General features: G+C 45.4%; 1 protein-coding gene across 2 annotated transcripts in view; it reads left to right on the forward strand.

The window, feature by feature from the left end:
- LOC138511534 (granzyme A-like) overlaps nucleotides 1-25,204 on the forward strand; it is a 235,246-nt gene that overhangs the window by 144,063 nt on the left and 65,979 nt on the right. For both annotated transcript variants that reach the window (XM_069627272.1, XM_069627273.1), the window contains exon 4: nucleotides 943-1,206. In XM_069627272.1, the coding sequence (XP_069483373.1) occupies nucleotides 943-1,206 (264 nt within the window). The remainder of the gene's footprint in view (nucleotides 1-942; nucleotides 1,207-25,204) is intronic.

Consider the following 25,204-nt stretch of genomic DNA (forward strand, 5'->3'; position numbering starts at 1 on the left):
TATTCTAGTTTTCTTTGGTTAAAAGGACACACCATCTTCTTTGATTGTTCTTAACAAACAATGGCTACGAAGAAATTATCCTGCACAGTACCAGGAGTCACTACGTTTGTGAGAGTGTATCGCCTTGAGAATGGAAGAAGCTTGATGACACTAAATTCCTATTATATAACTGTTTGCACAAGGACCTTTTTACTGATGCGCATTGCATAGGGAATGCATATCATTTGTATTGTTATGCATTATAAAAAACGAATTAAAACTATTTGGAAAAAATAATAAAGCAGAGAGCACATAATGATATCAAGACCAAAAATATGTAGCCCTTAGGCACATCTACGTATAGGGCAATAGAAAATGTATTATCTGTCTATTGCAAATCTGTGTAATGTAGTTTGGGCCCACACATATCTATGACAGGAGCGAACAGGCAATTGCATGTTAATGTTATTTCACACTGACGCCTCACTTGTGGGTTTTTTTTTAAATTGTTTTACTTGTACAGCGATCGGATGTACCTTGGGGCCATGTCCACTACTTTAGAAAAGTCAGCAACAAAATCATGGCTTTTCATTCCCGTTTATCATTCCGGATTTCTCCAGCTTCTAAGGACTAGAATAGCAGGTCAAACTATTGACCGATTTAACAGTAATCAGTGTATTGACCACACAAGACTGTAGGGCCTGAGCAGGCCGTTCTGTGAAATTATGATACCCCCGTCTTCCTTTTATTAAAATGTGTGCTATATGAGGTTTGTGAAAAATTGGGTTAAATATCCTATTGACAATGATTTTGTAAAATGTCATCTCAGGACTGGAAATGTGTTGATTAGTGACTTGAAGTTTGATCATATTGTGTTTTATACATATACATTACAGCTGCCATTGGCTCAAGTAACCGGAACAATGCAATGCATACATTTTACACCAATCATTTCCTTTACAGCTGAAGGGGGATATGAAGAACAGCCCAGCCGTGTCTGCATTTCCATGTCTTGGTGCAGGAGATGATGTTAAAGCAGGGACAAAGTGTCAAGCAGTGGGCTGGGGAACAACAGACCTCTATCGGACCAAAAACTCAGACGTACTAATGGACGTGGACGTCACCATCATGAGCAGAAGAATCTGCAATGACGAAAATCATTATAACAATACACCCAAAATAACAGAAGACATGCTGTGTGCTGGCAACGAAAAGGGAACATGCATAGTAAGTAGCAAGAATGTGTACAGTGTTTGTGTTGAACAAAATAATATTATTTAGAAAGAAAAATAGAAAATAATGCACTCAAGATGTAATTTTTTTGCCATGGCGATAGCCTCGTAAAGTGACCTCTAGTTCATAGACAGTTTTCCACAAGGATTGTCGAGTTTTCTTCTAATACTTCAGATTCCCTATCCCTAGTCAATCTATGTCCTTCTCACGGTGTCCTGTGATACAGTTGGTCACCAGGGGGCGACATTACCCAAAAAATGCACCCTCTGTAAAATCAAACACTTTCCCCAAATATTTTTGTGAAGTGTTATTGCAATAGGTAACAAAGATGAAATAAAGATGAAATGTGCTTTTATTCTTTCCGCTCTGGGTCTTCAATGTGTAGTCTTTAAAAGGTTCCAGGATAACAGCAAGCCTGTTTACTCCTTGTAAAATGTTCCTTTAGTCTAGGGTACTGCAGTGTTCTTCACTTTCCTGATTTTTACTCTTGGCCATAGACCGAGTCTGCATATGCAGAACTTCTTCTCTTGCTTCACTGTGGGTAGATGCAGGAGGGGTCGAGGTTTCTCCTTTATATGGCCTGTTATTGTGCAAAATAACCCGGGCTTTTGGTCCCTTTAGCTTGGCTGTGGTAGGTGTGACTACCTCCACCTTGTATGGGCCTTCAAATCGAGGAGTGCTCCATGTGCATACGAATTTGCATAACAGCACCTGGTCTCCTGGGTGTAAGCTTGACTGTTTTTACAAAACCTCTACTTCAATGGGTTGATCGTGTACAGTAGGAGCCAAGTACCCCCACTCCAACTGCCCCGCCTACATTACCTGAGAAGTATGAACCAAAGTATGTGGCATACACAGAACAATTAGACCAACAAAGAGAAGAGTGTGGACTCTGTGCAGTACCCATAAGAGTACCTACACCTAAGATAATATGGGAGGTAAAGTACCCATTAAGAATACCATACCTGCATACAAGACAATATGATGGCCATTTGATTGAGATTCATGAAGAAGCAGAGAAGCTAAAAGGCAAAGATGAATGGTGACATCATACAAAATCGAATTGACATCCATAGAAGAGATAAACAGACCAGAGGATGCAGACGATTTATAAACCATCAAGAAAGTATCAAGGATAAGTGACATCTTGCGATCAAGGTGAAGACACTTATGCCACCGACCTGAAGATAGTTAGTTTAAACGTGTACAGATGCAATGAAACGCAACACAATCATGAAGCTAGCCACATGCTTTTGAATAGATTAGACCGCGGCAAGCGCCAAAATATATATATATAAACCTCTGTAGATGCATATGGACTTAGAAAAGATGGATGTTTCCACTTATGCATATAAGCAGTACTGAACAAAGCAAGAAGGCCTCATTTCAGTGTCGCTGTTAAGAAAAGCAATTGAATTAAACTGAATAAAAGCTCAGCTAAGGAGTTGACTGAGCCAAGAAAGCCAAGGTCTTATTAAACTTGAGTTGGCTGACATTGGATACAATTAACATGAAATAACAGAAGCTCCTGTTCAGAAAGGTCAAGCAAAAGCAAAAGACGTCAGAGGACTATTGGAGAATAAAATCAAATACACAAAAAAGCTCGATTTCATGGTGTTCAGTCACGTGGTTGAGGGAAGTTGGACGTGCAAGATGGTCACACCTACGCACAAAGGCTGGCTGGTGCCCACACTCCCTAAAAATCATTCTCAGACCACAGTACAGATTCAAGGCCAAACTTCAAACACTAATTGACACTGGACCATTGAGGTGATTATGGATGATATGCTAATTGGTGGGAAGCTGGTGTTAAGACGAGCTCACCCACACCTGGTTGTTCAGTCTGCGTGCTGCTAGACGTAGGTGGAAAAGTACTGATGGGGTTTAGGAGTTAACCAATTGTAGGGGACTGCGTAATTAAGGGTCCTATAGTTTGTGTAGCCAATGGAACGTCATACTTCTAGTGACGTTCATAGTGGCCATTGTGAGGGGAGGGCTTAGTTGCCCCACCTGATGTTAAGTATCCCATCACCTTCCTCCACTGCTCTATACAGATATAGAGCCTATACTTAGAAATACACTTAGATCCAATCACACCCTCCGTTAGGTTTTTGTAGTTTGCTACGTAGAATGACGTTGGTAATGACGCAGGTCAAAATTTCAATGATGACCAGTTATGGGTATAAGAGCCCAGTTTTTTAGTAGAGTCAGAGGATAGAGCGATTGCTGATGTTCGTTGTACTCCCTGCTTTAGATGCTTGACATTAAAACAGACAAACTTTGCCAAACTATTTGTGTTGTCTTGATTATTGATGTATGAATACAATCTGCATCCCCATTCATCACCAGGGTATCGCTACTTATCTTAAAGGGCTGTCTGAGAGAATACCGGTCTCAATCGTCTTTGTAGCTTCTCTTTGACCCCTCCCTTCCATTTTTGACCTGTTGAGACATGATAGAAATACTTGCAGTCATTGTTGTTAGGTAATCATGCATCTCATCACCTAATGTCTTCGCTAGCTACATTGTGGGCATCAGTTTTTAACCTAGTTGGAAGAGCAAGGGGGGTTCTGTCATGATCACTGCTTCCAAGGAGTCAGGAACAGCCCAACGTCCTTGGAAGCAGGCCCCTAACCGTTATCTTAGGCACCAGCCGGTCCCCACTGGGACCTTTTGGACCTTGTCCTGGCGCCGGTGGTACCAGGCTCATCAAAGCCATCAGTCCCGGCACTGGAAGCGCTGGGCTCATAATATGTATGAAGATGCTTGGGTGGACTTACCTGCAGCAGACCATGCTGCTTACTTACCAGCCACATAGGAATCCTCTGTGAACAGGAACTACTTTCTTACCTGGGTGGGGCAAGCTCCACTCCCTGGATACAACACGGGAACTCTTCTGGAACTGGAACTGGAACTCTTTTCTTACCTAGGCGGGGCCGTGGAGGAAGACGCCTCATCACTCCAAGGCTATTTAAACCACACCCGATTGAACAAACGTGCTTCGCGTTATTCTGCATCTGCAGCAGAACGCTCACTGAGTCTGTTCCAGCCTTTCTTCCTTCCGATCCTGAACCTGCAAGAACAATACTTACCACTCCTGTATCCAGTATTCAGCAGCACCTGCAAAGACAAGAAACAACAGGTTAGCACTGCAACCTTTACACGCAGCGCTTTCCTCACCTGATCCATTGGCAGCGAACATTTCTTCACGCTGCACCTCCGCCTGTGAAGACAAAAGCATTATTATTACTTACCGGCACTCCGCGAATTCCGGATTTCTTCAACGCTGCAACCCAGCATCTGAAAGACAAACGAAGAGACATTAGACAGGTATTTACTCACGTCCATCGTGCTCGCCACAGTAGAATGCCTGCAAATACTCCGGCGTTTTCCAGCATCTCTTCAGCACGAACTCACAGCTGCAAGAGAAAAGAGACAGTTAGAGCGCTTGCATTTACTTACGCATTTCCAAGCGCTTCATTCCAAGGCTTTGGCTCCAACTTCGGCTTTCTTCACACCATCTCTTATCTCAAGAGCCCTGCAAGACAAATAGGAAAAAGCATTATACAGAGTCCTGTTCTATATTAACGTGCCCACGCACCTAAAGACTAAAAGGACTAAAAAGGTGTCCAGAAACTCACCGCTCGTGCAGTTAACGACGGTAGCGATCCTCTGATGTCAAGAGGCCTATGTTTCACAAGTGAAGGAACTGGCAACGGCACCCTGCAACAGACGCAGATGGAGAGTCCAGCATTCACCTATCTAAGGTGAGCACGTTGACCTGGGGGCTCTACGGAGAAGCTAAGAAGAGAGAGAGAGAGAGAGAGAGAGGGACATTCAACAACCCAGATCATTAACCCCCATATTCTTTCACCTGCAGAAATCTCACTCTTCGAGTTCGACACACAGTGCGAAGAGGTTCGGCCCCAGAAGCAAATCGAGTCCTGCACATCACTTTTCGGGTCACAGACACCTTCCTGCCAAGACCAGCGCCTCCGTGGGAATCAGGTGAGCGTTACAGAACGCGAAGCCCACCGCAAAACTCCTACCCAGGCGCAATGGAAACCTCAGACACTGATCAATTAGCCCAGTTGCTTGGGGAACTAAGAGCAGAAGTACATGCAGCTCGTCAGGAAACACACTCTCTAAGAAGAGAGCTGATAATTTCCAAGGAACGAACAGAGGACCTCGCTAGGCAATTGCTACAAACGCAGGCAGGACAGACACCTTTGCCCGCTCCAGGAGGAAGTTATCCTTCTGCATCATCCTTAAATCCTGTGCAAATCAATCTACCCGGCAATGTGCCCTTGGCTCCGCCCGAATGCTTTTCTGGTGACCCAAAGAAATTTGCAGTATTCATTAACCAGTGCCGCCTACACTTCTCATGTCGACCAGCTGCCTTCCCAACAGATCAGACCAAGGTGGCTTTCGTGCTTTCTTATCTCAGTGGCAGCGCCGCAGATTGGTCAATCCCTTTAGTCACTCAGGATGATCCGGTTCTGCATGATTTCCAGGCCTTCCAGGGGCACTTTCTTCGAGACTGTCCAGTGAAACCAGCTAAGAAGGCTGTAGAAGCCGCAGATACCTGTACCACAAATTCTAAGCAGGGAAATGACCTAGCCCGACAAGTGTAGAGGTCCTCTTGCCGAGCGTTAAAATCTGTCCCGTGACCTCGCATTTCGTGGTGCCTATGGTCCTCATTAGTCCTGAACGTCCGGATCGTTTGCATGCAATTGAAGCTTACATCGACAGCGGAGCAATCGGTAATTATGTGGACCGTGAACTGGTATCAAGGATGAATCTACCCCTTGTCCCTAAGGCAGAAAAAGACGTCATTACTACAGTGGATGGCACAGAGATTGCCTCCGGACCAGTAACGCACGCCACCCAAGAAGTGACGTTAGTGAGCCAAGATGGACACCGGGAGAAAATAGTGTTCGATGTGATCAAGGCCCCTCAGTTCCAGATCATTCTGGGAATCCCTTGGTTAGAGAAGCACAATCCTCAGATCGATTGGCGAGCAAAGACGGTTCAGTTTCCAGAATGTTTTACCACTTGTTATCCTCGGCCTGATGTTTCACTGGCGGCAACCTCTTCTGAGGTTCCCAAATTACCTCCCGAATACCAGGAATTCCAAGACGTCTTTCGGAAGGACCAAGCTAACACCCTGCCTCCTCATAGGTTTTACGACTGTCAAATAGATCTGATACCCAGAACAACTCCTCCTTGCAGTAGGATTTATGCCCTCACCGAGCCAGAGAATCTTCACCTCAGACAATATCTGGACCAGTACCTAGCTAACGGGTTTATCCGTCCTTCAAAATCTCCAGCTTCCTCGGCTTTGTTCTTCGTTCCGAAAAAGGAAGGAGATCTTAGGACTTGTATAGATTACCGCGCCCTGAATCAAATCACCGTTAAAAACAGATACCCATTACCTTTGATCCCTGAACTTCTGGACCAAGTCAAAGACGCATGTATATATACAAAGTTGGATCTCAGAGGAGCCTACCATTTGGTATGAATAAAAGAGGGCGATGAATGGAAGACGGCCTTCCGCACCAAGTATGGGCTGTTTGAATATCAAGTTATGCCCTTTGGACTTTGCAACGCTCCTGCCGCCTTCCAGTATTTTATGAATGATGTCCTTAGAGAACTCATTGATGTGTGTGTTGTTGTCTACATTGATGACATCCTCGTCTATTCATCATCTGAAGAAGAACATCGGAAACACGTTAGAGAGGTCCTTGAGTGATTACGTCAACATAACCTTTTTGCTAAGCTCGAAAAATGCGTTTTCAACGTAACTGAAGTTGAGTTCCTGGGATTCATATTGTCACCTAACGGAGTCCATATGGATTCAAAGAAAGTCGATGCAATCATCAAGTGGCCTTCACCAACCTCTGTAAAAGGAGTCCAAAGCATGTTAGGCTTTGCTAACTTTTACCGCAGATTCATCCCTGAATTCTCTCGAATAGTCCAGCCCATCACCGCTCTGTTAAAGAAAAACAAACGTTTTGAGTGGTCTACCGAGGCAGAACAAGCAGCCTAGCTGTCAATCAACACATGCTAAGTGGTGAGCGGGAAGGCTCACCACCTGGGCCAATCACTCCAGAGTGAGCAGCTATATATAAAAATAAGCTTTTCAGGACTTAAAGACTAAATTCATTTCTGCACCTGTTCTAAAACATCCTCGCCCAGAACTCCCCTACATCGTAGAAACAGATGCTTCTAGTCTTGCTATGGGGGCAGTTTTATCACAAAGGGATCCGGTCACACACCAATTACATCCTGTAGCCTTTTGGTCCCGCAAATTCTCGGCTCCCGAGATCAACTATTCAATTACAGACAAGGAACTTTTAGCTATCAGATCGGCCTTTAAAGCCTGGCGGCATTATCTTTTGGGAGCCAGACACACAGTCGCCGTAATGACTGATCACCGCAATTTACAGTATCTGAAGACAGCCAAAGCTCAGTCTTCCAGGCAGATTCGCTGGGCTCTGTTTTTGGCTGAGTTTGACTTTATAATTACTTATCGACCAGGCAGTAAAAATGGAAAAGCAGATGCCCTCTCCCGGATGGGAATAGATGAACATTTGACCAATCCAGAACCAATACCCATAATCCCAGAACAAAGGATTTTGGGCTTGGTCAGCGCTCAATCCTTTGAAGACATTAAGACTGCAGTCAAATCACTTTTAACTCCGGTCGACTTACAGGACTGGCAATTAAAAGGAAAAGAATTCTCAGTGGATCGAGACCTACCATATTTCCGAGGACGATTGTACTTGCCCAGTGAGAAAATACAAAAACAGGTAATCTCCTGTTATCACGATTCACTAATGGAGGGTCACCCTGGCATAACCAAAACCATGGAAAAGGTCAAAAGACATTTCTGGTAGCCATCATGGAAGAAGGACATTAGAGACTTTGTAATCTCCTGCGGTGTGTGTGCCCAGAATAAGAGTCAGAAGGAGAAACCAGCCGGTCTCTTACACCCACTAGACATCCCTCCCTGTCCATGGCATACCCTGTCCATGGATTTCATCACGGACTTACCTCCATGCTCAGGGTATAATACCATTTTAGTAGTCGTGGATCTATTCTCCAAGATGGCTCACTTCATTCCCCTGAAGGGCCTACCTTCAGCTTCAGTATTAGCCCGAGAATTCTTAGAAAACATCGTTCCGTTACACGGTTTCCCCTCGGTTTTGGTCTCCGATAGGGGAAGTCAATTCATCTCCCACTTTTGGCGAAGTTGCTGTCGTTTAGCCCAAATTGATGTGAGACTTTCTACCAGTCACCATCCCCAAACTGACGGACAAACCGAGAGGACAAATCAAACTCTCGAGCAATATCTACGTTGCATGCTCCAACAAACTGAAAACCCTTGGAAGGACATTCTTTGGATCGCTGAATACGCCTATAACAATTCGACTCATTCTGGAACCGGGAAGACTCCCTTCTTCCTATTATACGGACAACATCCTAAAACCTCTAACCTGGATCCTCCCCAAGAATTCGAAACACCTGCTGTGGATCACTTGCACTCGGAGATCACTCGTGCTTTTAAGGAGGCTACTGCCCATCTGCAAAGAGCTAAAGCTCAATTTAAGAAAGGAGCAGATCAGCACCGTAAAGAGGCCCCTCACTACGCAGTGGGAGATCAGGTCTGGTTATCCACTAAGCACCTACCTCTAAAAGGACCCCGCACTTTCATCCCGAGATACCTTGGACCCTATCTTATCTCTACCATAATTAATCCGGTGGCTGTTAAATTGGAATTGCCTTCGCATATGAAAATACATCCAGTATTCCATGTCTCCTTACTAAAGCCAGTGCAACCAGGAACCCGATTGACCAAACTCCCGGAACCTGTTTTAGTAGATGGAGAACTTGAGTTCGAAGTAAAGAACATCCTAGACTCCAAAATCTCCAAATCTAAATTATATCACCTGGTTGATTGGAAAGGATACGGCCCCCAGGAAAGGTCTTGGGAACCCTCAGAGCATGTCCACGCACCTCGTCTGGTCAAGAAATTCCATTTGAATCACCCCGACAAGCCAAAACCCCCGGAGAAGACACGCTTGGGAGGGGCCTTGAGGGGGGGTGCTGTCATGATCACTGCTTCCAAGGAGTCAGGAACAGCCCAACGTCCTTGGAAGCAGGCCCCTAACCGTTATCTTAGGCACCAGCCGGTCCCCACTGGGACCTTTTGGACCTTGTCCTGGCGCCAGTGGCACCAGGCTCATCAAAGCCATCGGTCTCGGCACTGGAAGCGCCGGGCTCATAATATGTATGAAGATGCTTGGGTGGACTTACCTGCAGCAGACCATGCTGCTTACTTACTAGCCACATAGGAATCCTCTGTGAACAGGAACTACTTTCTTACCTGGGTGGGGCAAGCTCCACTCCCTGGATACAACACGGGAACTCTTCTGGAACTGGAACTCTTTTCTTACCTAGGCGGGGCCGTGGAGGAAGACGCCTCATCACTCCAAGGCTATTTAAACCACACCCGATTGAACAAACGTGCTTCGCGTTATTCTGCATCTGCAGCAGAACGCTCACCGAGTCTGTTCCAGCCTTTCTTCCTTCCGATCCTGAACCTGTAAGAACAATACTTACCACTCCTGTATCCAGTATTCAGCAGCACCTGCAAAGACAAGAAACAACAGGTTAGCACTGCAACCTTTACACGCAGCGCTTTCCTCACCTGATCCATCGGCAGCGAACATTTCTTCACGCTGCACCTCCGCCTGTGAAGACAAAAGCATTGTTATTACTTACCGGCACTCCGCGAATTCCGGATTTCTTCAACGCTGCAACCCAGCATCTGAAAGACAAACGAAGAGACATTAAACAGGTATTTACTCACGTCCATCGCGCTCGCCACAGTAGAACGCCTGCAAATACTCCGGCGTTTTCCAGCATCTCTTCAGCACGAACTCACAGCTGCAAGGGAAAAGAGACAGTTAGAGCGCTTGCATTTACTTACGCATTTCCAAGCGCTTCATTCCAAGGCTCTGGCTCCAACTTCGGCTTTCTTCACACCATCTCTTATCTCAAGAGCCCTGCAAGACAAATAGGAAAAAGCATTATACAGAGTCCTGTTCTATATTAACGTGCCCACGCACCTAAAGACTAAAAGGACTAAAAAGGTGTCCAGAAACTCACCGCTCGTGCAGTTAACGACGGTAGCGATCCTCTGATGTCAAGAGGCCTATGTTTCACCAGTGAAGGAACTGGCAACGGCACCCTGCATCAGACGCAGATGGAGAGTCCAGCATTCACCTATCTAAGGTGAGCACGTTGACCTGGGGGCTCTACGGAGAAGCTAAGAAGAGAGGGAGAGAGAGAGAGAGGGACATTCAACAACCCAGATCATTAACCCCCATATTCTTTCACCTGCAGAAATCTCACTCTTCGAGTTCGACACACAGTGCGAAGAGGTTCGGCCCCAGAAGCAAATCGAGTCCTGCACATCACTTTTCGGGTCACAGACACCTTCCTGCCAAGACCAGCGCCTCCGTGGGAATCAGGTGAGCGTTACAGAACGCGAAGCCCACCGCAAAACTCCTACCCAGGCGCAATGGAAACCTCAGACACTGATCAATTAGCCCAGTTAGTTGGGGAACTAAGAGCAGAAGTACATGCAGCTCGTCAGGAAACACACTCTCTAAGAAGAGAGCTGATAATTTCCAAGGAACGAACAGAGGACCTCGCTAGGCAATTGCTACAAACGCAGGCAGGACAGACACCTTTGCCCGCTCCAGGAGGAAGTTATCCTTCTGCATCATCCTTAAATCCTGTGCAAATCAATGTACCCGGCAATGTGCCCTTGGCTCCGCCCGAATGCTTTTCTGGTGACCCAAAGAAATTTGCAGTATTCATTAACCAGTGCCACCTACACTTCTTATGTCGACCAGCTGCCTTCCCAACAGATCAGACCAAGGTGGCTTTCGTGCTTTCTTATCTCAGTGGCAGCGCCGCAGATTGGTCAATCCCTTTAGTCACTCAGGATGATCCGGTTCTGCATGATTTCTAGGCCTTCCAGTCCAGCATGGAGAAACTGTTCGCAAGACATGCACAAGGGCAGGCCTTGGACAATGAACTTCTTTCGTTACGACAGGGTAAAAAAGACCTCTTGACTTATATAGCCTCATTCAACAGACTTATAGTGGAAACTCAATGGCCTGAGGATAAGAGAATAACGCTCTTCTACAGAGGCCTGCGTGGAGAGCTCAAGGATGTGTTAGCTCAAGTCGTGAATGCTCCACAAGAATGCTCAGACTATATTGACTTAGTTGTCCAATTGGACCACAGATTACAGAACAGGAAGGCTGATCGTTCCAAATTTGATACCCGAATGTTTTCTAAACTACAGACCTCTACTAGGGGAGGTGACACTGTGGAACCCATGCAAATAGGGGGCATGAAAGGACCTTTAACCCAAAAGGAGCGGGAAAGAAGAAGACAGCTGCAATTATGCCTCTATTGCGGAAACTCGGGGCACTTTCTTCGAGACTGTCCATTGAAACCAGCTAAGAAGGCTGTAGGAGCCGCAGATACCTGTACCACAAATTCTAAGCAGGGAAACGACCTAGCCCGACAAGTGTATAGGTCCTCTTGCCGAGCGTTAAAATCTGTCCCGTGACCTCGCATTTCGTGGTGCCTATGGTCCTCATTAGTCCTGAACGTCCGGATCGTTTGCATGCAATTGAAGCTTACATCGACAGCGGAGCAATCGGTAATTATGTGGACCGTGAACTGGTATCAAGGATGAATCTACCCCTTGTCCCTAAGGCAGTAAAAGACGTCATTACTACAGTGGATGGCACAGAGATTGCCTCCGGACCATTAACGCACGCCACCCAAGAAGTGACGTTAGTGAGCCAAGATGGACACCGGGAGAAAATAGTGTTCGATGTGATCAAGGCCCCTCAGTTCCAGATCATTCTGGGAATCCCTTGGTTAGAGAAGCACAATCCTCAGATCGATTGGCGAGCAAAGACGGTTCAGTTTCCAGAATGTTTTACCACTTGTTATCCTCGGCCTGATGTTTCACTGGCGGCAACCTCTTCTGAGGTTCCCAAATTACCTCCCGAATACCAGGAATTCCAAGACGTCTTTCGGAAGGACCAAGCTAACACCCTGCCTCCTCATAGGTCTTACGACTGTCAAATAGATCTGATACCCGGAACAACTCCTCCCTGCAGTAGGATTTATGCCCTCACCGAGCCAGAGAATCTTCACCTCAGACAATATCTGGACCAGTACCTAGCTAACGGGTTTATCCGTCCTTCAAAATCTCCAGCTTCCTCGGCTTTGTTCTTCGTTCCGAAAAAGGAAGGAGATCTTAGGACTTGTATAGATTACCGCGCCCTGAATCAAATCACTGTTAAAAACAGATACCCATTACCTTTGATCCCTGAACTTCTGGACCAAGTCAAAGACGCATGTATATATACAAAGTTGGATCTCAGAGGAGCCTACCATTTGGTATGAATAAAAGAGGGCGATGAATGGAAGACGGCCTTCCGCACCAAGTATGGGCTGTTTGAATATCAAGTTATGCCCTTTGGACTTTGCAATGCTCCTGCCGCCTTCCAGTATTTTATGAATGATGTCCTTAGAGAACTCATTGATGTGTGTGTTGTTGTCTACATTGATGACATCCTCGTCTATTCATCATCTGAAGAAGAACATCGGAAACACGTTAGAGAGGTCCTTGAGTGATTACGTCAACATAACCTTTTTGCTAAGCTCGAAAAATGCGTTTTCAACGTAACTGAAGTTGAGTTCCTGGGATTCATATTGTCACCTAACGGAGTCCATATGGATTCAAAGAAAGTCGATGCAATCATCAAGTGGCCTTCACCAACCTCTGTAAAAGGAGTCCAAAGCATGTTAGGCTTCGCTAACTTTTACCGCAGATTCATCCCTGAATTCTCTCGAATAGTCCAGCCCATCACCGCTCTGTTAAAGAAAAACAAACGTTTTGAGTGGTCTACCGAGGCAGAACAAGCTTTTCAGGACTTAAAGACTAAATTCATTTCTGCACCTGTTCTAAAACATCCTCGCCCAGAACTCCCCTACATCGTAGAAACAGATGCTTCTAGTCTTGCTATGGGGGCAGTTTTATCACAAAGGGATCCGGTCACACACCAATTACATCCTGTAGCCTTTTGGTCCCGCAAATTCTCGGCTCCCGAGATCAACTATTCAATTACAGATAAGGAACTTTTAGCTATCAGATCGGCCTTTAAAGCCTGGCGGCATTATCTTTTGGGAGCCAGACACACAGTCGCCGTAATGACTGATCACCGCAACTTACAGTATCTGAAGACAGCCAAAGCTCAGTCTTCCAGGCAGCTTCGCTGGGCTCTGTTTTTGGCTGAGTTTGACTTTATAATTACTTATCGACCAGGCAGTAAAAATGGAAAAGCAGATGCCCTCTCCCGGATGGGAATAGATGAACATTTGACCAATCCAGAACCAATACCCATAATCCCAGAACAAAGGATTTTGGGCTTGGTCAGCGCTCAATCCTTTGAAGACATTAAGACTGCAGTAAAATCACTTTTAACTCCGGTCGACTTACAGGACTGGCAATTAAAAGGAAAAGAATTCTCAGTGGATCGAGACCTACCATATTTCCGAGGACGATTGTACTTGCCCAGTGAGAAAATACAAAAACAGGTAATCTCCTGTTATCACGATTCACTAATGGAGGGTCACCCTGGCATAACCAAAACCATGGAAAAGGTCAAAAGACATTTCTGGTGGCCATCATGGAAGAAGGACATTAGAGACTTTGTAATCTCCTGCGGTGTGTGTGTGCCCAGAATAAGAGTCAGAAGGAGAAACCAGCCGGTCTCTTACACCCACTAGACATCCCTCCCTGTCCATGGCATACCCTGTCCATGGATTTCATCACGGACTTACCTCCATGCTCAGGGTATAATACCATTTTAGTAGTCGTGGATCTATTCTCCAAGATGGCTCACTTCATTCCCCTGAAGGGCCTACCTTCAGCTTCAGTATTAGCCCGAGAATTCTTAGAAAACATCGTTCAGTTACACGGTTTCCCCTCGGTTTTGGTCTCCGATAGGGGAAGTCAATTCATCTCCCACTTTTGGCGAAGTTGCTGTCGTTTAGCCCAAATTGATGTGAGACTTTCTACCAGTCACCATCCCCAAACTGACGGACAAACCGAGAGGACAAATCAAACTCTAGAGCAATATCTACGTTGCATGCTCCAACAAACTGAAAACCCTTGGAAGGACATTCTTTGGATCGCTGAATACGCCTATAACAATTCGACTCATTCTGGAACCGGGAAGACTCCCTTCTTCCTATTATACGGACAACATCCTAAAACCTCTAACCTGGATCCTCCCCAAGAATTCGAAACACCTGCTGTGGATCACTTGCACTCGGAGATCACTCGTGCTTTTAAGGAGGCTACTGCCCATCTGCAAAGAGCTAAAGCTCAATTTAAGAAAGGAGCAGATCAGCACCGTAAAGAGGCCCCTCACTACGCAGTGGGAGATCAGGTCTGGTTATCCACTAAGCACCTACCTCTAAAAGGACCCCGCACTTTCATCCCGAGATACCTTGGACCCTATCTTATCTCTACCATAATTAATCCGGTGGCTGTTAAATTGGAATTGCCTTTGCATATGAAAATACATCCAGTATTCCATGTCTCCTTACTAAAGCCAGTGCAACCAGGAACCCGATTGACCGAACTCCCGGAACCTGTTTCAGTAGATGGAGAACTTGAGTTCGAAGTAAAGAACATCCTAGACTCCAAAATCTCCAAATCTAAATTATATTACCTGGTTGATTGGAAAGGATACGGCCCCCAGGAAAGGTCTTGGGAACCCTCAGAGCATGTCCACGCACCTCGTCTGGTCAAGAAATTCCATTTGAATCACCCCGACAAGCCAAAACCCCCGGAGAAGACACGCTTGGGAGGGGCCTTGAGGGGGGGTGCTGTCATGATCACTGCTTCCAAGGAGTCAGGAACAGCCCAACGTCCTTGGAAGCAGGCCCCTAACCGTTATCTTAGGCACCAGCCGGTCCCCACTGGGACCTTTTGGACCTTGTCCTGGCGCCGGTGGCACCAGGCTCATCAAAGCCATCGGTCTCGGCACTGGAAGCGCCGGGCTCATAATATGTATGAAGATGCTTGGGTGGACTTACCTGCAGCAGACCATGCTGCTTACTTACTAGCCACATAGGAATCCTCTGTGAACAGGAACTACTTTCTTACCTGGGTGGGGCAAGCTCCACTCCCTGGATACAACACGGGAACTCTTCTGGAACTGGAACTCTTTTCTTACCTAGGCGGGGCCGTGGAGGAAGACGCCTCATCACTCCAAGGCTATTTAAACCACACCCGATTGAACAAACGTGCTTCGCGTTATTCTGCATCTGCAGCAGAACGCTCACCGAGTCTGTTCCAGCCTTTCTTCCTTCCGATCCTGAACCTGCAAGAACAATACTTACCACTCCTGTATCCAGTATTCAGCAGCACCTGCAAAGACAAGAAACAACAGGTTAGCACTGCAACCTTTACACGCAGCGCTTTCCTCACCTGATCCATCGGCAGCAAACATTTCTTCACGCTGCACCTCCGCCTGCGAAGACAAAAGCATTGTTATTACTTACCGGCACTCCGCGAATTCCGGATTTCTTCAACGCTGCAACCCAGCATCTGAAAGACAAACGAAGAGACATTAGACAGGTATTTACTCACGTCCATCGCGCTCGCCACAGTAGAACGCCTGCAAATACTCCGGCGTTTTCCAGCATCTCTTCAGCACGAACTCACAGCTGCAAGGGAAAAGAGACAGTTAGAGCGCTTGCATTTACTTACGCATTTCCAAGCGCTTCATTCCAAGGCTCTGGCTCCAACTTCGGCTTTCTTCACACCATTTCTTATCTCAAGAGCCCTGCAAGACAAATAGGAAAAAGCATTATACAGAGTCCTGTTCTATATTAACGTGCCCACGCACCTAAAGACTAAAAGGACTAAAAAGGTGTCCAGAAACTCACCGCTCGTGCAGTTAACGACGGTAGCGATCCTCTGATGTCAAGAGGCCTATGTTTCACCAGTGAAGGAACTGGCAACGGCACCCTGCATCAGACGCAGATGGAGAGTCCAGCATTCACCTATCTAAGGTGAGCACGTTGACCTGGGGGCTCTACGGAGAAGCTAAGAAGAGAGAGAGAGAGAGAGAGAGAGGGACATTCAACAACCCAGATCATTAACCCCCATATTCTTTCACCTGCAGAAATCTCACTCTTCGAGTTCGACACACAGTGCGAAGAGGTTCGGCCCCAGAAGCAAATTGAGTCCTGCACATCACTTTTCGGGTCACAGACACCTTCCTGCCAAGACCAGCGCCTCCGTGGGAATCAGGTGAGCGTTACAGGTTCTCATGCTGCGTCCAGTCACCAACTCATGAGGAGTGAGATGGCGATCTGAGACAGGCTGATTCCTTAGAGCATATAATGCTAAGGGTTGGCAATGGAGCCATTCCTTCTTCAAAGTTATCTTTATCTTTGAAATCCTCTCCTTGAATAATCCATCTAATCATTCACAGACACCATTCACCTGTGGGTGGTAAGTGGAAGATAATGCATGCTTAATTCCTAATAGAAGAACTATTTGTTCAAACAGCTCATTTACAAAATGCTGTCCATTGTCAGACCACAAAACCTCACACACACCCCACCTTGAGAACACTTCACGCACAAGGAACTAGGCAGCGCACATGGCATATGGGTGTGTACATAGACCTACCTCTATCCATTTAGGAAAAGGACATACTACGGCCATTATATATCTGTTACCATTGATTGTCTGCAGCATATCCTCATAATCTATATGTAGATGCTGAAATGGGCAATTGGGTCTAGGAATCGCTCCTTGCACTGTTCGCAAAGTGTGCCCTGCAGTATATTTCTGGCACACGATGCAATTTACAATAAACTGTGCCAAATGCTGTAGCAGGTCTGCCGAAAACCACTTTTCTGCTATTCCAGCAGCTATACTCTCTTGCGTCGTATGCGCGGGGTAGTGGAGTTGCTCCAATGCTATCCTCAATAATGCTAGAGGTATAACTGGTTTTCCAGTACTTCCTGCCTCCAAATAGCCTTGGTGGGGGATAAGGAACACCCCCACTTTTTCCCTACTTCTTTCTCTTCTTGTGTTGCTCACCCTTGTATCTCAAGTAACTGGACAGTAGACAGCATGTTAAAGCCCTCTTTTACCAACATGCATCATCCTGTTATTTATTTTACACTTTCAATTTCAAAAATAGAAATGATTGGGAAATAGGCTACCTTTTTAGCTTCTAAATATGTGGCTTCATTTCAGCAAGAAATTAAATCTGTGCTTTTAGAATGTGATGTGCATTTTAGGACTGCTGGAGTCAATGGCAGTCCTAGTACTTCAATTTGTTTATCCAATAGGGCCGCATGTTGCACTGGAGTGCCGTCTGCACAGAGGAAGTCCTTCCTTTTCCAGCATGACAAACCTGTGTGTACAGTTGATATCACATAGGCAGAGTCCGAGAGCACTGTCACATTCTCATCTTCAAATGTCTGAAGCGCGGTGATAATCACTGCTAATCCTGCAGCCTGTGCAGAGAAATGAAAAGGCAATCATTATTTTATTTTATCCTATAATATTGTTTGCTTGTTAGGCACTTATACAATAAGAAAATACTGTTTCAAAGCCCCCAGGTGCTTGTCAATACTTCAAATTCACCCTCTTCTCTTAGTTCAGCTTTACTACTGCTGATCCAGTATGCCTTTTGCCAGTCGTTTGATCAATTTTTGAAGCACCATCAATAAAAACAACTTTCTTCCTGCCGAGGGCATTTTCTCTAGCTTGGGGAATTTCATTATAGTTCTCAGCATACGTTGTGCAATCATCCTCTCCTACTGGTTCAGCTATGAATGCTGCTGGGTTCACTATCTTCCATCTGACAATTTTAATTACAGGATTAGATATTATTACTTTGTATACTGATGCTCTCCGTGTGGTCAATGTACTTTTGGGTTTCTGTAAAATAACTAATAATGCATGCTCAACAAATAATGTTACTAGACACCCCATTGTTATACTTGAAGCTTTTTCAATTGCGAATGCAGCTGCAGCTAAAGACTGCTCACAAGGAAAATGCACTTTCATAACTGGATCTGAGATCCCACTATAATAGGCTTATGGTTTGTGTCCATGTTCTGATGTCATTTTTTGTGTAAGGACTGCTGTCATGACTTCTCCATTTGAATGAGAAAATAAACAAATCTCTTCACGATAGTCTGGAATTCCCAAAAAGGGGCTGTACTGATCATCTTTTTTAATTCTTCAAATCCTTCAGTCATTTCATCTGTCCATATTATTTTACTCTTGCCCCCTTTGCTTCCTTAAGCCCTTTTGAAAGTGGTTGAATAAAAGTACTGTAATCGAAAACCCAGGCCCTGCAATAGTTACATATGCTCTTACAGGCATCACTTTCCTCTTTTCATGAATAATTAACTGTCCTATATACAAGACATCTTCCTGACAGTATTGTAACTTCTCTTTGTCCACTTTATAGACTTTCTCTCTAAGGATAGTCATGAGCTTTATGGAATCTTCTCTACATCTTTCTTCTGTAAGAAACCAGAAGGTGTTTCACCCAGTAGTCCCTGGGGATCTCTGTCTCTGGTGGCCAGGGCACAGCAATCACCTTTGGATCCAGACCCTGGGGGTGAACCAGCGCGGGAGGACGGGAGGATCACCTGGGTGAGGGGTCTTCAGGGAGTGGGAGTGAGGTAGCCGATGGTGAGATGCGGTTTTCCCCCCTATTTTATCAATCCAACCCATCCTATTTTTTAGGATTCACTGAGGTCCCAAATCCTCCCCCCGCTTTTTACACAAACACTGGGCTGAGGAAGAGGGGGACTGAGAGTAACATCATTTACTTTCACACATAATACTGGACATTTCCTGCTAATCGGGTCAGGCAAAGGCAGGCACTTGACTCTAAGTGCATACACCTGATACCAATTAGCTCTCCTCACAGGAATAAAAGGCAGAACCCAAATACACACTCTGAGCAAGATGGAACACGAGTATGAACAGAACTTCTGTGATGAAGGCAATCCTAGTGGAGCAGAGCGATGGACCAAGGGGCGAGAGCAGCGGGTCAAAAAGCCAAAGAGTTCCCTACCAGATGTAATTGCCTCCAACAGCCATGGAAAACACGTGGAGAAGGCCAGATCCCACAAGTGAAGACTGCATTGTGTTTCAAGGACACCAGCGACCCTCCTGGGTGAACAGCAACATTGAGGAGGCGATGCTAAGCCTGTGATACTAACCTTGACTAGTGATTTGTATATCGCAAAAACAAGAAAGAGAAGCACAAAGGCAGTGAGTTGGAAGATGACCCGAGAGACTGGTGTGTGTTGTTAGGCAGAATTACATGCAGTACCCTTTGGGAACACTACACACAATTAAGACTACAGGTGGAAGCACAATCTCACCTTTGGTACAAGCCTGTACTACATAGTTATGTGGTAGCAGTGGTTGAGCAGAATGACTTATCTCAAGAGGGATGTGAGCAGTGCAAGATGTTACACAAAGGACATGCAATTACAGTAGTTCAAACAAACACTTACTCAAGGTTTCTTGGTAAAGTAATATACATTTATTTACACATTTAGTTAGAAAACATTCCACTAGCAAGAAGCAGCTCAATAGCACACTATAATACACTACAGTACACAACCAATAAGTTTCTGAACAAGTTAGGCTCCCCTGAAGTGGGAGCAAAATGGCACTTCACTAACTTTCAAAAGGGGTAGAAAGACAAAGGATATAAGAATCAAAACACAATTACTTTCAGAGTCAGAGCAAATAGTTTCAGTTCACTACAAGGGGCAGGTAAATTCAATAGGCCTGGGCCAAAGTCAATGGTTCAGTGTCTTGGATAGGATAGCACAGTTCTGGTAGTAAACGGTTAAGTCTTTGCCAATGTTCTTAGAAGTAGTTTGCCAGAAAAAGAGGTATATGTCGGATTAGGAGTGAACAAGACTCCAAAGTTGGGAAAGTTGCACAAACTTTCACCGCGGCAGAAAGGATTTCCACACTGCGTTTGTACAGTACCTTATGGATGAAGAAAAGGTGTAGCTGAGGCAGTTGTTCCTGGCAGTTTCTGCAGATATAGCTGTTCCTGAGCTTCAGTCGTGGGCACAAGAAGGAGGATGTCGGGAGGTTCCTGCACGGCCCAGGGAAGAAGCCACAAGCTTGGCTAAACGTTGGTTTTAAGGTGTGAGTGCCTTAAAGTCCACAAACTGGTATCCTTCTCACTGGCTATCCAGTTTTCAACAGCACCTTGAAGAAAATTCAACCAGTATGGAGACGGTTTCCAGGTGGCTTGCGAGTTGGTTGTTTCCACTAGCACAAGGGAAGAAGTCGTCCTTGAAGGGGCTTCTCTGTCAAGGGAGTTTCAGGCAATTTGGACCTGCAGCAGGGCTTAACTGGGCAAACCAATGGTCCAGGAGTTACAGTAGTCGTCTTCCTTCAGCTCATCTTCAGTTCTTTCGTTCCAGTGGTCGAATCTGCCTTCAGTCCCAGAGACCTGCTTTTAAACTGTTTTCTCCCATTCAATCCAGCCTAGCTGTCACTCACCCAGCACGGTGGCTGTGCTTGCCGGACAATCAGCCAGCCAATCACGCCAGAGTGCATTCAGGTCTCCTAGGAGACAAAGCACAGGGAGTTTCGGGCACTTCCCTCACATCCTGTCCACCCCAGACACTCAGGTGCCAGAGGAGGTCTTCAGCACTGAAACCCGCCAAAGGCGAACAAACAAAGGGACCAAACCTGGTTTGGCGTGCAGAGACAAATGCTAGAAGGACCTTCCCTAAAAGAAATGGCAAAAAAAGATGACCATAGTCTGTTTTTACAGAGGGGTCGTGGATGCCATATTGAAAAACATGGCTGACCCAATTTTTAGTTACCGGTGTTCGCGTTTGGGAAAAATCATGCTAGTTAGTTCTAAAACCACCGCCACCAGCCATTTCAAGAGGAAAGGGTAACATCTGACTGTTAAATGAGTGTTTAGACATTGGGGATGCTAGGAAACCCCTCCAGCACTCTATAGGAAGATAGTTTGTGCTGGGTCTATGAATTTAAAAAGCTAGCAAAGTCAATTTAACTTTGCATGCACTGGGAGACAGTAGTCAGTCCCAGAGGAGGTATTTAAACCTTGGGAAGTCTGAAAGGGTTTATAGTCAAAAAGTCGAATCCAATAATGTCGAAAGTCAAAAAGTCGAAAACAAAAAGTCGAAAACAAAAATGTCGAATTTTTTTTTTTTGGTTGCTTTTTTTTCGAAATGGGGGGTCCCCCCAACCCCCCTTTTTTAATTTTTTTTTGTTTTACCCCTTTTCTTTTACCCCTGGAGCCCAAAAAAAATATATAAATAAAAAAAATAAAAATTCGACATTTTTGTTTTCGACTTTTTGGATTCGACATTTTTGTAATTCGACATTATTGGTTCGACATTATGACTGGACACCATCTGAAAGACATCCCTGTGCCACTGCACTGAAGGTGCTGTGTGACACACAAGAAAAAGAGGATGCCTATGGAGTTTGTCCAAAACTCCATATCCAAAGAAAAAAACACAGAAAACACATTGGGCCTCAATACGAGGACGGCGGTAGGGGGTTAACGGGGCCGGTAGAGCTGCCGGCCCCGTTAACCACCTACCGCCTCATTACGAGGGCTGGTCGCGGGACCCGCAGAGGATGCCTGGTAAGACCATGCGTCCTTAGCGGGTCTCGCGAGCAGACCAGGATGCTAACAACGGGCCCATCATTAACGGGCCCATTGTTAGTATCATCCCCATTCCCATTGAGCCCTATGAGGGCTCGAATGGGAATGGGGATGTACTGGGCCCGGGTTTCCTGAATGGGGAAATACCAAGCCCTTCAAGGTCGGTATGGCCCGGCATTTCCCCATTCAGGGAACCCGGTACCCGGTATGGGGGTAGCCATGCCACAAAAAGCAGCATGGTTACCTCCATCCTTGTAATGAGGCCCATGGAAATGAAAAGTTCAAAGTCCCAAAATATAGCAAAAGAGCTGGAGGACTCTAAGGTAGAGGGAATTTAGCACTTGGGTGAGAATTCTCCCTAACATGTGTTAAAGGTTGAAATAGAAACATTATATTGCAAGTGAAAGCTGCACGCATGTGGATGAACTCAGAATTAAAAGACAGTTGCAAAATCAGTGATACTAAGTAACAGAGTGGTCCGGAGACGGGAAGTAGCCCACTCGAAGGTCTCTATGAAAGGTACATTGTTTGAAGCGATAAAGCGAGTGAACAGCAAAAGTGAAATAAAGAAGTTTAACTCCTAGAGAAGAGGAGAGTGAAAGTTAAACTGTAAACTTTTAATCAAAGTGGTCCTGCGGTAGTCTATGAAGAAAGCCATGCACATTTAAAAGTCTTCGGCATCTGAAAGTGGTCTGAGCTTGACAGAGGGATACCCAAATTATAATAAGCTTGGGGAAGGGAGCCCCCTTGCATGTTTTTGTTGACTTTGTCATGAGAGGTCTGAGTCCAACAGAGGGGGTCCTATGTGAACTGTGTGGTGAAAGGTCTGTGCCCGACAGAGGGGGACCTTTGTGAACGTTTTGGTTGAAACATTTTTTTGGAAGTCAGGAAAAGAGACTTTAATTTGGAAGGCCAGGCGGGCCTCGATCCACGGTTTTTTAATGGTTTATTGTGTTGGAAACTGATCCAGATTATGTCATCCTGCCCAAACGACCGCCATACACCGTGAGGTTAAACGTTGGGAGGAGAGCTAGTTCAACCACATTTATTCATTTGAAAACAGATTTTTCCTTTTGCATACATTTCTGCATTTTTACACTTTTTGTATAAAAGATAGGGCAGGCATTAGGTTTTGTTAGCCTAGGCCATTTTGATTTGACAGACTCCACTAGGACTGTTTTATTTACTATTTGATGGACGAGACTACTCCCATCTTAGGTATATGGCAAAGTAGGAGTTTCTCCAACCCCAACAATTTCAATAAAAGTTCTACAAATTGTACATATTTTGTCAGTGTCATACTTGTGATACCATGCCTTCCCTACACTCCACACTAAAATGTCGTTCAAATATTGAACTATTGCACTTTCGATTTGAACATTGCCTAAGTCCATCTGGAGGACACTATTAAAAATTGAAGGGGACTCACACCTGGGGTAATCGAGTGTGTTTCAAGCAGATCGTTCTATACGAAAAAGGAATTCAAATCCTCTGAGTCTTCATGAAGGGGAATTGAAAAGAAAGCATTTTTAAAATCTATGGCTGTAAAATATTTGGCCATAGATGGAATGTTACAAAATGTTGTTGCAGGATTTGTAACTAAAGGAAACTCAGATTCGAGTATATTGTTTAGAGGGCGAAGGTCCTGAATAAATCTCCCCGACCCGCTGTCGAATTTCTCATTGGGTACACAGCTGTGTTACATGGAGAGTCGGATTGGTACCAGTTTTCCTTGCTTCATTAAAGTAGAAATGATCTTGAATACCTTCATCCGCATCTCTTGACATAGGGTATTGCATGTGACAAAAGCGCTCCTGGTTTAGACTTGATTTTGAATGCTCCTACTCCTTTTAATAGACCCATGTCATTTGGACGTGTGGTCCATAAAACCTTTGGCACTTTCTCTAAATATTACTGGAAAAATGACAGTGGGCCTCATTATGAGTCCGGCGGTAGCCATGCTAGTAAAACCGGCAGGCTGCTGCCAGACCCGTAGGGATTTACCGGCTCCGGACTTGCCGGAATTACCGGGGCATTACAGCCCCGGTGATCTGGTAAATCCAGAGCCGGAATTCTGTAAATCTCCATTCCCTTGGAGTCCCGTAGGATTTCACAGGAGTGGGGAAGTGGAAACACCGGCACCATGTTGTAATGGTGCCAGTATTTCGATGTCCGTCTTCAGGCGGGTGGCGTTACCCCCACCAGGTCAGTACTGGCGGCCATATCGCCACCTGCCTGTAGAACTCATAGTTAGTTGGTCCAGAAAACGGTGACGGCACGGTTTTACCGGCACTGTTAAATCCGGACCAGCTAACTTTGAATGAGGCCCAGTGTCTTTTTACCAATGCCATTCTCTGCGGTATTTCTCTATTCTCTACTTTTATCCATTAGTTGAGACTTATGAAAAATATTAGTTCATCATCTGAGTACTCGTCTTTAAACAACTCCTCATCTGTCAAATCTGTCACAATGTATCCTTCCCTGAGGGCTATCACTGTTCTCCATCCTCGTCCCTCATCATCTGTCCGATGAAAAACCACCCTTTACTCTCTGTCCACTGCTGCTTCTGACTCCAAGGGAATAATCTGCCCTTTTTCATTTCCATAGGGATTTCTGGTCTGAACAAAAATTCATCCGGTATTCTTAATAGCTTACGTATCAATATGGGCAACCACGATAATAAAACAGTCACTCCATACATAAATACTTCTGGGTCCAAAGGGACCCCTCATAATGCTTTCTGACCTGCCAAGGTTAATATAAACTCTCTCACATTCATATGATGTATCCCTGGAGTGGAACACACTATTCCTTCGTCAGGAAAAGATATTGGGCCTCATTACGAGTTTGGAGGCAGCCACGCCCTTAATAAGGGCGTGGCTGCCTCCAAACTCGGGTCCGGGTCCGTGGTCCCTGAATGGGGAAATACCGGGCCATTCCGACTTTGGAGGGCCGGGTATTTCCCCATTCAGGGAACCGGGACCCGGACCATCCCCATTCCCATTCGAGCCCCCATAGGGCTCAATGGGAATGGAGAGGGAGCTAACAATGGGCACGTCAATACTACACTGACGGGACACTACATTGCGTGATGAAGAATGTAGTTTATTACACATCTCCCGAAAATCCCTGATACTTTTTTGCCAACATTA

The sequence above is a fragment of the Ambystoma mexicanum genome, chromosome 6p (genome assembly GCF_040938575.1).
Source record: "Ambystoma mexicanum isolate Mex_15411 chromosome 6p, UKY_AmexF1_1, whole genome shotgun sequence".
Classification (NCBI taxonomy): domain Eukaryota; kingdom Metazoa; phylum Chordata; class Amphibia; order Caudata; family Ambystomatidae; genus Ambystoma; species Ambystoma mexicanum.